Below are 17425 nucleotides of genomic sequence, written 5' to 3'. Positions count from 1 at the left end.
CATGTGGGTGGAGTACAGAAACATAAGGAAACGAGGATGTGCAATGGGAAAAGAAAACATACGAGAAACAAAATAACATGTAGTGATGAAGTTACATAATCAGTACATATGTATGTAGCCAACCAAAACTGAACTGTGCAATCAAAGGGGGTACACACTAACCCAGTACCCCATCTTGGAAAGTGTCAATGTCCCCAAGAACCTCTTTGTCGTAATGCCTGGCAAGAGTGGCTTCCCTTGACCACCCAGCCTTTGCCAAGATATGTGCAATTGGCACTGCCATGGCCTTTGCCCTCGACGCTGCAGCCTGCCTAACACTGCCAGCTGAATACATCCTGGTGTCCACACTCGACCTGTGCAGCATAATCCTAACCCACATAGCAATAGTGTCTCTAGTGATAGGTTTATGGGGTCTCACAATACTAAAGAATAAAGGACTGTCCATCTGATCCACACCAGTCCAAAACTGGGCGGTCTTCTCAATGTACACTTTCAATGTCTCACAAACACATAGCCTCCTATCAGTAGCATATGCTGTAAAGTCCACAAATTTTACATTGAATTTTGGGCGACACTGCTTGATGTTGTCTCCTAATGATACACAAATAGAGGTTTCCCCAATGTGAATATTTTTCAACACTAACAAATGCAACGTTTGCACTCTGGCAGCTTGCATGAGTGCCATCAGCATTACTAATTTCAATGTGAGTTCTCTTAGCGTAAGGGTGCATAACGGTTCCAGAGTACGCAGCTGTTCCAGCACCAACTTGACATCCCAGGTCTGTGTGTAACTGGGCATAGGAGGTCTCAGGTTGAAGACTCCCCTCAGAAACCTGTTAACAAGAGGGTGATTCCCAGCTCTACATCCATCCACCAGACAGTGTTGACGCAGTCATAAGCAACACCCCTGTGGAAGGTGTCGGATAAAAAATGTATGACATCTGTTAAATTGGGTGTAAGGGGATTGATGTGCCCTCTGTCACAAAACTGTATCCATCTGGTGACATGTGTGACATGTGACATACTATCTCTGTGTCGCTGGTCTCCAGGAGGCCATGAGGATGTCCGTACCTGCTGTTGAAATGCCTCTTGCTCGCAGGTGTCGCCAGACAAGAGACATGCCATCAACTGGGTGTGCTTCATGATTGGGTGTTCCTCCTCTGAAGACGGATGTCACAGAATGTCCTTCCTCCACATGATTAGCCGGGGCTCCCTGATGAGCATCTTCAGGAGGGTTCCCATCCAAATTTGCAAAGGCCATAAGGGCACAATGAGCCACCCTCTCGCCATCCCTGCACGCATCTTTTGAAGGCATCTGGCAATCAGAGCAAAGGGGGGAAAAATGTAGACCAGAGGAAACTGTGACCAAGTTATGGAAAAGGCATCAAAGTGTTCTGCCTCTGGGTCAGGATGCCAAGAACAAAAACGAGGAACCTGGTTATTTAACCTAGAAGCAAACAGATCAATGCTGGGGACACCAAAGATGTTGCAAAGCTCTCTAAAAATTCCCACATTAATTTCCATTCACGTCTATCATTAAACTGTCGTGAAGTTGCATCTGCCATAGAATTACCACTTCCTGGGATGTGAGAACACATAATCCAAACATTGTTTCCTGCACACCAACCCCAGAGGTCCCAACAGATGTCATTACAGGAAGATGATTTCGTGCCCCCCATTTGATTGACATAAGCTACTGCTGTTGCACTATCGCAAAACACCTTAACGTGCTTTCCTCTGATCAAATGGGCAAAGGACTTCACAGTAAATAGGATGGCTTTTAGTTCCTTCGAGTTTATATACAACTCCACTTCAGTCGCGGACCATCTGCCATTAATACATTGGTCATAAAGGCATCCACCCCAATCCAAGCTGGAGGCATCAGAGTACAGGTCTAACTCTGTGCCAGGTCTAAAAATTTTCCTGTCCTGCACTGCAACATTAGTGATCCACCAAAGGAGATCTTTTTTCATGTCAGCCGTGATGTCCATCCACTTGTCAAAGTTACCACCTGTCCACTGCAATGCTGAGATTTTTGCCATCTCCAGCTTCCTACATATAATGCAGTTTCCCCATTTCTACTGCGGGAACTGCAGCAACCATGACTGGTGAAAAAGGCGTGTGCAGCTTTGAACTATTTTCTCTCTCCTCCTGTCAGGTAATGTAACTGTCATTGATACAGAGTCTATGGTGTCCCCCAAATACTCCAAACGCTGCGTGAGCACAAAGACAGATTTCTTTACCTTAATACAAAAACCCACCTGCTGAAGTAACTCAAGCGTTGAATTAATACTCTCATAGCATCCTTCAACCGAACTGTGGGTAATAAGAGTGTCATCTATGTAACTTGTGATGGTGTAGCCTCTCTGTCTCAAAGTAGCAAAAACAGGTTTCATTAGCTTAGTGAATAGGCAAGGCCCTTCAGAAACCCCATTTGGAAGGCAGGTAAATTGATAGATCTTGCCTTGCCACCGAAAACAAAGAAATTTCTGTTGCTCCTCAGCTATCTTGATAGAGTAGTAAACGTGTCTTAGGTCCACAGAGGCCATGTAATCCCCCCTGTTAACAAGGCGAACCGCCTGCTCGAAGTTTTCCATTTTAAAATGTTTGTAATCAATGTGCCAGTTTAGTTTTTCCAAGTTTAGTATCATCCTAAAACCACCATCCTTATTCTGACGTAGAAAAACAGGGGATAAAATCTGTCCCTCCTGTCTTTGTGTCAGCTTTATAACCCCAAGGTCTAAAAGCTTGTTAACCTCCTGAGTGACAATGCACCTTTCCTCCTCACTAAAAACATAAGTAATATCCTCAGAAAATAATTGACTGATATCATCTACATTAATATCCAAATGACAATGTGCTACAATGTCAAGAATATGAGGATCACTTGTCAATTTTTGCCACATGCACAAAATGTTGAAGCCTGCCTGCTTCAAAGTCAAGTCGTACCTCAGTTATTGCCAGGGGTTGTTGGGACCCCCGCCCCTGGAGTTTTTCGCCTCCAAAGCCTGCTGTGGGAAGGCCTGTCTGTGGTCTAGCCTTTGGCTAGAAGTGCAGTGGCAATAGGGTTGGTACCTAGATGAAACACCCCGTGAGGGCCCTCTCCCAAAGGAGCCTCTGCCTCGTCCAGCACTGAACTTCCAAGTAGGTAATTGTTTCTTGGCCGTAAACTTAGACTTTAGTCTCTCAGACTCCTCGATGGTTCTGGCAGACTGAGAAACATCATCCCCTAAGAGGAAATCTAGTCATTGAAGCCTTATCAGAGCACAAATGAGCATATTTCTGATTGATCTCCTGCTTAATGATGAATCTCCGTGTCAAGTTGTTCCTGTGGTTAGCATGGCCAAGTAAAGCCAGAGCACCATTAAGCATATGTATCTCGTTGGCCACCTCTGGGCGACCCTCCTGGGCAACCTTATCCAAAACAGTGAGTGACTTGGTGGCAGCCTTAACTATGTCCTTACTGACCTCTTTCATATGAAAGTCAGCCTTCCTTGCATCTGTTTTCAGCGCATCCAACACCTGAGTGTTACACTCAACAGGTGCCAAAGCCGGACACTTGCTTGGCCTCTTCACAACATCAGCCTCTATAATCTCCTTGTACTCGTCCTCATGCATGCCACAGTCAAACACATGATTGACCATGTCAGCAACATGCTTGTCAATCCCATCTGAAATTTCATCCACTGGGCCATAAGACTTAGCACACTGCCTGAGGACACTATCCGTGGGTAAATCATCCTGAGAATCACTGTTCGAGTCAACCTGCCATACAGAGGGAAACCCAGAAAAACTTGGGGTGGCACCGCCTCCGACTCTCACCGAGGGAGGTGTGTTGACAACATGGCTGACGACTCCACCGCCACCTGGCGCCTTGTTTCTCTCCTCTTCAGTTCCTCCAAATTCCAACGTAATTCAGCCAAAACCTCCATAACCATATTCCAGGGTGGAGCATGGGCCTCTTCCCGAGAAGTAGAAGGCCTAGAAACAGTAGGGGAAGGCAGATAGACATCTCTTCCCTCCGAGCCGCTGGTAACGCCACATGGAAGTTCTCGACCCGAACTTTCCCGGCGGGTAGAGCTCATTCCAGTCCTTGAGGAGTCCTTTCTAGAGGTTCCTTTGCCTTTATGCTGCCCGTAAGTGGGTGCAGCCCTCAAGCTCAGTGACGGCACGTCGAACAAAGCCTCCTGGACATCAGACATGTTGGCGGGTGGTAGGCAAGAGCGGAACTGTTTGTTTGACAAGGAGAATGAGTCGTAAACTCTCTTCTCAGTGCATCAAAATGGGCGCTCCCCTGCTCCTGTATGGATAACAGGGTGATGTTGCAGCCAGCTCCTAAACGGATAACAGGCTGAGGCAAAGCCTTTCCGCTCCAAACAAGGATAACGGGAAGAAGGCTGCCTGTACTTGAAGTCCAGGTCCTGGTGGAGCATAGATGTCTAACCGTGACGACAACAACACAAGCACTGACGTGGCGAGGCAGCATGGTGTATCTCATAGGAAAGGGAGCGGTGGCAGAGGAGTGATTTGCAGACATAAAATTAGAATATGCAACTACAGTGTGGTCACTGAACAAAAAGAAATGCATAAGGAAACTAGAGAGAATAAAGAGGCAGCAACGAATTTTAAGCTTCTCCCAAGTTTAAGTGAATGGTTATATGAAGAAAGGCTACGAATACTAGGTTCTACAACCTTAGAACAGAGAAGGGAAAGAGGAGATCTAATAACAGTGTACAGAGCAACAAATGGACTAAAAAAATTAGATAGAGAAAACTTACTAATCTGGGACAACAGTGACACAAGAGGACATAGAAAGAAATTAAGAATGGACAACTACAGGAGAGATATCAAGAGGTTCAGCTTTCCACAAAGATGTGTAGAGGTGTGGAATGGTTTAGATAAGAGAGTCGTTGAAGCAAAGACAATCAATAAGTTCAAAGAAATGTTGGATTTTCATAGATATGGAGATTGGACAGCACAAGCATAGCTCTTTTCCTGTATGTTATGATTAGGTAAATAGAACTAGATAAATACACATCATAAACACTGGTGGATAAATAATATGAGGCTTACTTCATTTTATTTGTTATGAAAACCCAGGCTTGGAGTCCTCTTCTGGTGAGGGGACCAGAAATGTCCCCAGGTTGGACTGCCCTCTCATTAGCGACCCAAAATGTCCTGACACCTCCCTAAACTTTTTCTACATTAATTTCTACAACATTCGTAGTCTTAGATCAAATTTTCAATCTATGGAACACCACCTCTCTACTAAACATCATCATCTCATCAAAACACAGTTCTCTAAGGCAACTCACAGTAGCCCCTTCTCTGTTCCTCCTACTTTCTCTATTCTCACTTTCGTTCTAAAGCTGGATGTTGCATCTATGTGTGCAATGACTTAACTTGCTCTTGTGTCCACGCTCTTGAGTCTTCTGAGTTTTCCACCATCTGGCTTAGACTCAACAGTCACTCTTGAACTAAATTTATCTGTGCTGTATATCTTTCCCCTAACTCCTCTGACTATAGTAAATTCTTTGACTATTTAACTTCCAAAGTGGAACACATTCTGTCCCTCTCCCCTTTGGTGGAGATCTCCATCCTTGGAGATTTCAATGTTCATCAGCAACTTTTGGCTTTCCCCTCCCTTCACTGACCATCCTGGTGAACTATTCTTTCTTTATTCTTTGTCATTACATTCAGACCCTGCTCCACCAACTAGTGGCGCTCTGCAGAGCCTCTATTCTAGAGTAATTAAATATAAAATACAAATATGAACAATACCTAGCAGAGTACTATATAAAATATTGTAAAAACTGATCACACACACACACACACACACATACGTGTTAAAATCTAGCTATACATGTAATGTAGTTTAAGTAATCAAAACATAAAAATTGCACATTAAAATCTTACACAGTATAATGTTGAGTGACAGTCATATCTGACATATCATAGGCATCCCTGAATAAATATGTCTTTAGTCTTTTCTTAAAAAGTTCAGTGCTATTGCTTGCCTTAACCTGCACTGGAAGCCTATTGTACAGTCTTGGAGCACACACTTGAAAGGCTATGAAACCCGTATCTGAGTTACATCTTGGCTCATTTAGCCTGTACTCATCTGCTGCATGCCTTACTACATTTGTCATAAACTCAAATGGATGCAATAACTTTCTTGAATAAACAGGTTTTCCAGTAGTCATGACTTGATAAGTTAACACACAAATTTTATAAGCAATACGAGCCTTTATCGGTAACCAATGCAACTCAATGAGTACAGGCGTTATTCTGTCGCGAGGTGAAACATATTTTATCATTCTGGCAGCCCTATTCATTGTCAGTTGTAATTTTCTTAATTGATAATTTGGCAGGTTATAATACAAGGAGTTGCAGTAGTCCAGCTTGGCTATTACATGATAGAATATTCATCCAAATATCTCCTTATGAAAGCAATGTTCCTCAGATTATACCTTGCCACTCTCACAGCCTCATTTATTTGATCATTTAAGTTTAAATACTTATCAACTATGACTCCCAAATCCTTAACCCTCTCAGATAAATAAATATTTGTACCATTTACATATAAACTTTGCACTTCGTTAAACCTCCTAAGGCCACTCTTTTTTCCAATAAACAAACATTCAGTTTTCTCTACATTTAATTTCAATTGTTTTTTATTCATCCATCCCTTAATAAAAGCCATAACTCTTGTCAATGTATTTTCTGTATCTAAAATATTGTTAACTGTTAAGTAAAACTGAGTATCATCAGCATAGAGAGCAAAGGTTACATCAAATTCCTCCAAAATGAAAGACAATTCTATAGTATAAACACTAAATAATACCGGTCCCAGCACACTGCCTTGGGGAACACCTCTGTTGAGCTGATAGTGCTCAGAAAAGGAGCTCCCCACTTGGACACAATAACTCCTATTTACAAGGTAGCAGTGCACATTCTGTAACACCTATGATCTGCAGATCTTCTAACAGAACATCATGCACTACAGTATCAAAGGCAGCACTCATATCTAACAATATTAAAACACCACACTTTCCCTCATCCATCATACACAAAAGATCATTAGTGACACTACACAATGCTGTTTCAGTTGAGTATAACTTCCTATACGCAGACTGATTGTCAGGCAATACATGAATAGTAGATAAATAATCCATTAGCTGAACATGAATCACACTTTCAATAATCTTTGATAGGAATGATAGGTTTGAAACTGGTCGGTATGAAGAAAGGCACTGCTGATCAAGTTTACTCTTTAGAGTAGATTTAACAATAGCAAGTTTCTTACTTCCTGGAAAAACACACTCATGTATGCTCAAGTTGACAATTTTTAAGAGAATACTTGTGAGCTTCAGAAAGTCTTCCCCATTGGTTACATCTGACATAGAAAATGGATCTCGAACACAATAAGTCTTTTTAACATTTTTTAACAATGTTTGTAGAGTATCTATACTGACCTCACTGAAAGAGGCCAGACCAACATAGAGTATGTTGGGCATATATGTGACATGGTGAGCCTGTTCCTCCTCTTCCAGGCTACTAACAATATTTCCAATTTTCTATCAAAATGTCTCATGAAATTGTTTGCCAGGTCTATATCTGAGAGCCCATCAGGAAGCTTCTTGACATTACTCTTACCAGTTAGAGTGTTAAGAACAGAGTACAGTCTCCTAGCATCAGTTCCTGCCTCAGTAATCTTTTGCTTGTAATATATACATTTATGTTTTCTTATTAGTTTATTTACAATATTCTTAGCACAAACATACTCTCTGCGGGATTGTTCTGTCCGAACACGACGCCAAGTTTTCTCCTTATGTTTTCTGACTTTAATGGCGTTCAAAATCTCGGTATTAAACCACGGAGCATTATCTTTCTCAACAATGACTTTTTGAACAACTGGACACATATTTTCATACTCACTTCTAAGGGTGTTGGTATATAAAGGAACAAGACAACTTAGGCACTCATCAATTTTCCACACTGTCAGGTGCATGAAAGCAATTATCATTAATTTCACTAGAAATCTTAGCCATTACGGTGTCAATTTAAATTGAAGAGTCAAGATTAGTTTTATTTCTGTAAGTAATAGTTTTCCTGGTCTTCCTGTTTCTCTGCACCTCAATCATGAATGTAATAAGTTTATGACAAGGAGAAGTGGCAAAGTCTGGCTCAACCACAAGGTGATGAATTCTTGCCAACACACTGTCACAAAATACTAAGTCCAGTATATGTCCTGAAAGAGAGGTGGGTTCATCAACTTTATTTAAGAATTGCTGAGCCGACATCATGTCCATGAAATTTTTTGAGTGTTGATCATGTATGTCATCAATTCTAAGATTGAAATCTCCACAAATATAGATATTATCATTTGTATCATGAAAATATTCGAGGTAGGTTGTAAATTCCTCAATAAAAGCAACACTACTTGTCTGTGGAAATCTGTATACAACAACAAAAATATGTTTATGGTTGCAGTTAACCAAAAAACTAGCTGTCAATGATTCAAACGTATTAAATGTGTGAGAAGCATGTAATTTTATCTGTGGAAATTAATTACTTATAAATATACCAACCCCTCCACCTTTCCTGTTTGCTCTGGGAACATGTAGAAAGGTGTGAGTGCTTGATGTCATTTCATGTATTTTGGCCTTGTCGTTTACATTCAACCATGTTTCAGCAATAGCAAGAATGTCAAACGATTCCTTCAACTTTGATATTCTCCATGACCTAGAGCAACTGGTGCAACACCCTACTCGTATTCCTGACCGTCTTGGAGATACACCCAACATTCTTGATCTCTTCCTTACCTCTAATCCTTCTACTTATGCTGCTACCCTATTATCTCCGTTGGGCTCCTCTGATCACAATCTCTTTTCTGTATCTTGCCCTATTTCTCCAATCCCTCCCCAGGGTCTCTCTAAGCGTAGGTGCCTCTGGCATTTTGCCTCTGCCAGTTGGGGGTACCTGAGGAGGTATTACACTGATTTTCCCTGGAATGATTACTGTTTCCATGTCAGAGACCCATCTCTGTATGCTGAATGCATAACAGAGGTGATAGTGTCTGCCATGGAGGTGTACATTCTTCATTCTTTTTCTCAACTTAAACCTTCTAAACCTTGGTTTAACACAGCCTGTTCTCATGATATACATGATAGAGAGGTTGTCCTCAAAAGGTACTTGAACATTCCATCTCCTGAATTTCATGTACTTTATATTTCTACCCAGAATCATGCCAAGTCTGTTCTTCAATTTGCCAAAACATTCCTTCATAAATGAAAAAATTGTCAAAATCTTTCAAACTCTAATTCCCCTCATGATTTCTGGCATCTGGCCAAAAACATCTCCAATAACCTTACTTCTTCATATTTCCCTCCTTTATTTCATCCTGATGGCACCACTGCCATCTCATCAGTTTCTAAAGCTGAACTCTTCTCTCAAACCTTTGCTAACAACACCTTGAATGATTCTGGGCTTATCTCTCCCTCTCCTCCTCTCTCTGACTATTTCATGTCTTCAGTCAAAATTTTTCGTAATGATGTTTTCCATGCCTCTAGATTTCCATCTTCCTATGGCTTAACTTCTTTTAAGAGAGAGGTGTCGAGATATTTGTCCCTGAATTTTGACTAATTCTTTTGATTCTTTTATGGAGACTAAATCACGTGGGGCTTTTTTTTCTAATATTCTTTTTTTTTGTTTTGCCCTTGGTAGTTCTCCATCTTACATAAAAAAGTAAATAAAAAAATAATAAAGTATGCTTGTCAGTGGGTCGTATCACAGAGAAGTCATAGATTTTTCATAGATTTTTCACCCACTGGTGGGCAAACACTTTGAGGTTGCCAGTTCGTTTGAGTGTTCTCCCAGACAACACTGCCCTTCTCATTTTGCTAGCTTGACTGGCACTAACATGACAACGATTTCTTTGTATCACAGTGTGGGAGAGCTCAATGGGAACGTGTTAATATTCAAAAGACAAAATGAAAGGCTTTTAAAGAAAGAACCACTCTTACACATATGCACACCTGCAAAAAAAAAAAAAAAAAAAAAAAATGCTCACAATATTATTTGGTATTTTTATTACTTTTTCTTTCAAATTTATTAACATTTATGGAGCTGCATGCCATAGTTTATTCACAGCTGTTTTGGACATTTTGGTTTGCATTGATTCTAATACACTTATATCCTTATAATATGGGGACCAGAACTTTACAGCATAATCTACATGCAATCTGAATAGCACCAAATATAACTTTAATAATATTACTTTGGGACTTTTGCTTTTAACATCCCTGAAAATTCATCCTAGTATCCTGTTTACCTTATTTTTAACCTCTATTCATTGTTTTCTTAGATTAAGATCAGAGCTAACTATAACTATAAAATCTCTATCATATTTTCAACCTACCATGGCTTCGTTATTTTATTTTGTACCTATTGTGTGGCTTTCCTCTCCTTATGCTAAGTACCTATTTTGCATTTGTTAATGTTAAACTGCATTTGCCATTTGTCTGTCTATTCATTCATCCTGTCTAAACTTACCTGCAGGGCAATAGCATCTGAATCTAGCTTAATTAATCTATTTATCATTGGGTCTTCTACAGATTTACTAGTATTGCTTTTAATTTCTTTATCCAAATCTTTGATGTAGTATATTAGAAATAACAGTGACCCTAAAACAGATCCCTGTGACACACCGTTAATTACTTGACCCCACTCAGAATTATTAAAGCCATTTATTTCAGTTCTCTCGCCTACAGTATTGCCTACCATGACCTTATCCAGCCTAATATTTTTCCTTCTATCCTGTCCAACCTAACCTTTCTCAAAAGCTTCTGGTGTGGTACCCTATCAGACACTTTACCAAAATCTAGGCATCATATGTCATAATTAATAAAGTACACGACTTACCTTGGTCAGTTGAAGTGTGCTTCTAATTTTACGAGGCAAGTCACCTCTGCTGGAGGGGAGCTTTCACATGAGATACGCTTTGCCACGTCGCACAGTCAGACTTCGAAGTAAACAACCACCCACATGATAGAGAATTAAAAGTACTAGGCATCATCAAAACCCAATAAGCAGGGAGGGAGTTGTGGGCATGTGAAAGCTCCCCTCCAGCAGAGGTGACTTGCCTCATAAAATTACAAGCACACTTCAACTGACCAAGGTAAGTCTCATGTACTTTATCAATTTTACTTCACCAAGTCACCTTCTGTGGAGTTGAGCTTTCCCATGAGGCTTTGAAGCCATGTGGGTGTTGTGTTCCAATGATGAATAGATGTAGAAGGAAAAAAAAATATATACAAGTCCAACCATGAACAGAGTTTTAATGAAAGAAAAGTCACACACAGAACATACACATGAAGGCCATGTGATCAACAGGACCACAGAGAAACACAAACAAGAAAATGGACAGGTAGGACATACCACAGACCTACTAATGCTGCCTGGTAACAGAAGATCCCTTGAAATGCAAGGCTAAGACACATGTCACCAACCCCTGCCTATTGAAAGACCGCATCCTGAAATAGATCAGAATTCATTATAATTGGCTTATCATAAAATTTTGCAAACGTGGCAGCCCTTTTTGCATGATGCATGTCAGGGGCACTGCCATAGCCTTAGCTTTTGATGCCGCAGCTGGCCGTACACTACCCACCTTGAAGACATTGGTGTCCACACCAGACATACTAAGCATGGACTTGACCCATCGGGCAATAGTGTCCTTAGATACAGCAGTGTGTGGTTTATGAAAACTGAGAAACAATTTGGAAGCACTATGCTTATCACCATGCCTAAATTCCTTGGTCCTTGCTATGTACTCTAACAATGTTTGACAAACACACAATCTATCATCCTGAGGGTAGGCCCGAAATGTCAGCCTGGCAATATTAAAGTTAGGTCTAGATTGCTTAACAGTTCCCCCTAGCGAAATGGAAATATGATCCTCATTAACATCCATACCCTGAAGCATTAACAAATGTAACGTTTGGACTCTGGCCGCTTGAGTGATCGCCATCAACATGACAAGCTTTAGGGTAAGATCTTTCAATGATAAGTCCCGCAAAGGGTGCATAGATCGAAGCTTTTGTAAGACTGGCTTTACATCCCATGTCGCCATGTACCTAGGTGTGGGTGGTCTGAGGTTGAAGACCCCTTTCATGAATCTACAAATCAGAGGGTGATTTCGTGCCGTGCAGCCATCAATTACAGTTCCTAGTGAAGAAATAGCCCCCCTTGCAGTGTTCACGCTGTCATATCCCACATTTCGATGAAACGTCTCGGTCAAGAAGTTAATGACGTAATGGGCAGAGGGACTAAGGGGATTGATGCCCCGTCAAGAACAAAACTGTTGCCACCTAGCGACATGCGGGCGGTATTGTTTAGCCGTGCTCAGCTTCCATGACGCAAGCAAGATGTCCGTGCCTGCCACAGAAACACCTTGTTCTCGGAAGACCTCCCGGATATTAAGCATGCCATGAGCTGAGTGTGTCGCATGACCGGATGTGCCCCGACTTGAGATGGATGTGTCAGGATATCGGCCCTGCTCGGAAGGAGCCTGGGGTAATCTATCAACAGCCCTAGAAGAGCTCCCATCCAGGGTTGAGATGGCCAAATGGACACCACTGGCCTGTTCTGCACGGATCTTCTGGAGGCACCTAGCAATTAGAGAGAATGGGGGAAAAAGATAAGAGAGATCAAACTGTGCCCAGTTGAAAGTAAATGCATCAAAAAATGTTGCCTCTGGATCTGATTTCCAGGAACAGAACGTAGCCACTTGCTTATTTAGTCTGGATGCAAATAAGTCAATGGAAGGGGCACCAAAAACCAAAGAAATTCTACGAAAAATATCAACATCAAGTTGCCACTCATGTCGATCATTAAAGGTGCGAGAGGCACAATCCGCTACAATATTCACACTGCCTGGAATGTGTGAGCAAATAACCCATGCCTGACTCTTCACACACCAGTCCCAAATCAAAGTGGCAAGATAGTTACACATAAGTGATTTTGTACCACCCATCTCATTCACGTAGTTAACAGCAGTAGTATTGTCACAAAACACTAACATTTTTCCCACAGAGCTCACCAGTGCATGCTTGAAGAATAAATAGAATAGCTTTGAGTTCTAAAGCATTAATATGCAGCAATTTCTCCTCGGAGGACCAACTGCCCCCCGCAGTCATGTGGTGGAATTGGCCACCCCAACCTGTATTGGAAGCATCTGTAAATAATTGAACGTCAGCAGCTGCCCTGGAGAATCTTCCTATACTGTACAGACACGTTATTAAGCCACCAGTCAAGATCCAATTTCATGTCCTCCGTAATCTCCATAAATTGATCAAAGTCACCATGGGCATGACGCAATTCTGCAATTTTAGCTGCCTCCAATTTCCGGGAGTGAAGTTTCCCTAACTCAACAGCAGAGGTAGCCGCCACCAGCAGTCCCGTGAACCGTGCCACCTCCCGGATTTTTTGCCTTACTCTTACACCTAATTGCCTGACAACTGTTGAGTATGGTAACCACCCTGCGCTCTGGTAAGGAAATAGTCATAGTCTCTGTGTCAAGGATGTTGCCCAAGTATTCAATTTGCTTAGAGGGGACCAAGACCAACTTTTCTACATTAATAAAGAAGCCCAACAGACTCATTGCAGCAAGAGTGTTCTTTATGGCAGGAAGGCAACCCTGCTGAGAACTGTTGCAAATGAGAGAATCATCAATATAGCTAGTAATGGTAACACCCCTTTCTCTCAAAGCTGCAAAAACAGGTTTCATTAATTTTGTGAAAAGCCTAGGGCCCTCAGCAATACCATTAAGCAGGCATGTAAACTGATAAACTTTACCTTGCCAAGTGAAATACAAAAAACGTTGATGCTCATCTGCAATCCTGACAGAATAATAGGCATGCCTAAGGTCAATGGAAGCCAAAAAATCCCCTTCATTAATGAGCCGGATAGCCTGCTCAAAATTTTCCATTTTAAAATGTATGTATGGTATGTGTTTGTTCAGTTTTTCCAAATTGAGCACCATTCTATGTTCACCGTTTTTCTTTTGTCTCAAAAATATAGGTGAAATAAACTGGCCCTCCATGTGCTGTGTAACTCTAATAACCTTAAGTTGAAGGAGCCTGTCAATTTCTACAGAAATTATACCTGTCTCAATGGCATTGAATTTATACTCTAAATTACCTGCAAATAAATGGTCAATGTCCTCCACCTTAATATTGAGGTGACAACCGGTAACAATATCTAGAATGGCCGGGTCACTGGTAATTTTCCGCCATTCATGAATAAAGTAGCTAAGCCTGCCAGCTTCAAAATCCTTACTAACCTCTACTGCAGCCAGGGCCTGTGCTGGCCCGGCTCCTGCCGTTTTTTGGAACGGAGTCCAGGCGTGTGTTGTAGGCCCATGGAGCACCTCTTGTCCCATACCATGGCTGACCATAAGGCTGGAACCTGCTGGAGAAACCTTGATGCGAAGCCGAGCCCCAGTAGCCTCTGGTCCTGGTCCCGTGAAAGACCACGGAGAGGAGAACTTCTTGGGAGTGATCTTGCTCTTCAGTTTCTCGGATTCTTCAATCTGTTTTGCAGATTGGGACACATCATCCCCAAAGAGGAAGCGAGTCACAGGCACCTTGCTGGAACAGAGGTGTGTGTACTTGTGGTTAATTTCGCGTTTCATGGCGAAACGCCGCGCCATGTTGTTCCTACAAGTAGCATTTCCCAGCAATGCTAATGCTCCATTCAGCATGTCCACTTCCCGAGCGACCTCGGGCAGCTCAGTGTCTTGGGCAACCTTTTCCAGTGCCAGAAGGGACTTGGTGACAATTGTTGCCGCACGCAGCACATCCTTACTCACATCCTGCAAGCGATGATCCGTCTTCTTGGCATCACCCCTAAGTGCTTCCAAGATCTCCGGATTGCAATCCACCGCAGTAAGTGTATGGCAATTCTTTGGACGCTTAGTAACATCATCATCGCAGAGAAGCTTGTAGTCTTCAGTAAATAAGCCGTCGGTAAACAGGAAGTTTACCATGTCAGCCACCTGTTGGTCAATGTCAGCTGACACTGTATCCTGAGGCCCAAACATCTTGGCGTTGTGCATTAACACACTGTCATTAAGGTTCTGCTCCAAGAGAACACTAGTGTCACAGGTTGGATCAGAAAACCCAGAGAAACTGTGAGCAGGTGAACCACCGTACCGCGTACCTTGAGAAGTACTCGCTCCCACATTCACTCCGCCCAGCCTGGGGGCCGGCGGCTGACGGTCCTTTTTTAACTTGTCTACCTCACCCCGTAACTCCGTCAAAGCTGTTAGAATCACGTCCCAAGGGGCTACATCCTGTGAGGTGGGCAGGTGTGGCGAAGTAGGGCTGTTGTCGACAGCTGCAGGTCCATGCATCCCACGTCCCGGTGACCGGTGAGCCTCCCGCAAACTTCCAGAATTTCCAGGCCGAGGGGAGGTGCAGGCTGCAGCCCCTCCCTGAACAACACTGTGGGCATTCCTGCTGCTCCTGTAACCTGAGGGGAAACCCAAGGAAGGGCCAGCTGACTCCTCACCAGAGGAAGACATGTCCGCCACTCTGCGAGACAACAACACAGCCGTAAGCCCGGTATAACTGCCACACAATGAGATTATATCGCCACTTGAATGGGTCTACCTGCTCCAAGGATTGGATAATGGGTAGAAGGCACTGTCCTCGCGTGACGAGCGACGTGGCCTTACCTGAAAAGTGGAGAAACACCAAACCAATGTTCACCACAACGAACGTCTGCCCAGCACGACGGCGCACAAGCTACTGACTGTGCGACGTGGCAAAGCGTATCTCATGGGAAAGCTCAGCTCCGCAGAAGGTGACTTGGTGAAGTAAAATTCTCACCATTATCTGCCACCTCATAAACTTTACTCTAAAAACTCAACAAGTTTGTAATGCATAACTTTCCCTTTGTAAAGCCATGCTGAGAGTGATTTCTCAAGTTATGTTTGCCTAGATGTCTCTTAATGTTCTTTGCTATTAGTGACTTGATTAATTTACTTACAATTGACAGGTTTATAATTAGATAGCAGAGTTTTATATCCTTTTATAAATATAAGTGTACAACGTTAACTTACTTCTACATTATTAGTACCTCACATGATGAGTCTAGTGACATCCTAAGGACTGATGAACAAGATGAGTTGCATTGTCAAGTTTCTCTTTCTCAAGCCCTAGTATGTACTCTTCAAAATAACTTAACTTCTTGGTGTCTTGCTGTATGTGTTGCATGTTAAGTTTCCCTTTCAGCCCTTGTAATGCTGCTATGCCTTATCAATTTCAGGATTCAGACATATGCTTGGCAGCATTGCATGCAGGGGTTATTACCAATCTAGGCACCAAAATAACCATCACACGTCAAGAGGACTTTACTAATGATCTGTTTGGCACTGCCAAGAATCGAATAGTCTCAGAAGATAAAAGACTAAGGTGACATTAAAATTATTGAAGTTTGTATTCTGCAGCTTAAAGGATAAAATAAGAGAGTTATTGAAATGTGTTTGAATTGAATTGTATATCAAACTTACTTACTTTCCATTTCTTTCATTCATTTAAATAAATTTCTATGATGTAGTGCTTCATTACATTTCTTTTAATGCAACCCACCTTTTCTTAATACTCTTTTCCATTGTAAAAATCATCTCTGTTAAATTGGTTTGTTTATCTACCACAGTGATGAATCATTCAAAGTCTACAAAGTGGAGAGTACAGAAAAGGTAGAAGGTAAGTTTGATTCTGGCTTTTATAAGTACTGTTTGAAGTAGCTGTTTACATACATGATGCATCACATCTATGATTGTCAAAGCAAATGTTTCATTATATATATATATATATATATATATATATATATATATATATATATATATATATATATATATATATATATACACACAGGCAACCCCCGCTTAACAAAGGTTCACACAACGAAATTTCACTACAACGAAGGTTTCATTTTACTACCATCTGCTCATTTAACGAACACCAAACTCTCTTTAATGAAGTTTTATCCAGGTAATTATTTCCAAGTTTGAAATCCAGGCAGTATCACGCAAGTCGAAAGGCTTTTGAATACACCAGTGCCTCTATTGGACAATATGTGCACCATTCACTCCCCCTGTTCAAAACAATTACAGCGTCAGCAACAGCTTGTCTTCCCTCACTCAACTTACCACCAAAACGCCCTGTAATGTCGCCTAGCATTGCTATGAAGACCAGGAAGTCTCTTACTTTGGAAGTGAAGCTGGATATTATACACAGACACGAGAGGCGAGAAAACTAATAGCAATGCTGGCCACCATCTTGACTCCATCTACTGTCCCTACTATTTTCAAGTCAGCAGACTCTATTAAGACTGTATCTTCCTTGCAAGCTATAAG

General features: G+C 41.8%; 1 protein-coding gene across 6 annotated transcripts in view; it reads left to right on the top strand.

Moving 5' to 3' along the window:
* The window catches only part of LOC123519880, a 111390-nt gene extending 94542 nt beyond the window's left edge, over nt 1-16848 (top strand). For all 6 annotated transcript variants that reach the window (XM_045281511.1, XM_045281506.1, XM_045281509.1 and 3 more), the window contains 2 exons: nt 16333-16478; nt 16723-16848. In XM_045281511.1, the coding sequence (XP_045137446.1) occupies nt 16333-16478; nt 16723-16813 (237 nt within the window). In that variant the 3' untranslated portion in view covers nt 16814-16848. The remainder of the gene's footprint in view (nt 1-16332; nt 16479-16722) is intronic.
* The last annotated feature ends 577 nt before the right edge of the window (nt 16849-17425 follow it).

Source organism: Portunus trituberculatus, chromosome 46 (assembly GCF_017591435.1).
Source record: "Portunus trituberculatus isolate SZX2019 chromosome 46, ASM1759143v1, whole genome shotgun sequence".
Classification (NCBI taxonomy): domain Eukaryota; kingdom Metazoa; phylum Arthropoda; class Malacostraca; order Decapoda; family Portunidae; genus Portunus; species Portunus trituberculatus.
The sequence above is the reverse complement of the archived record's forward strand: the minus strand, read 5'-3'. Positions and strand labels throughout refer to the sequence as shown.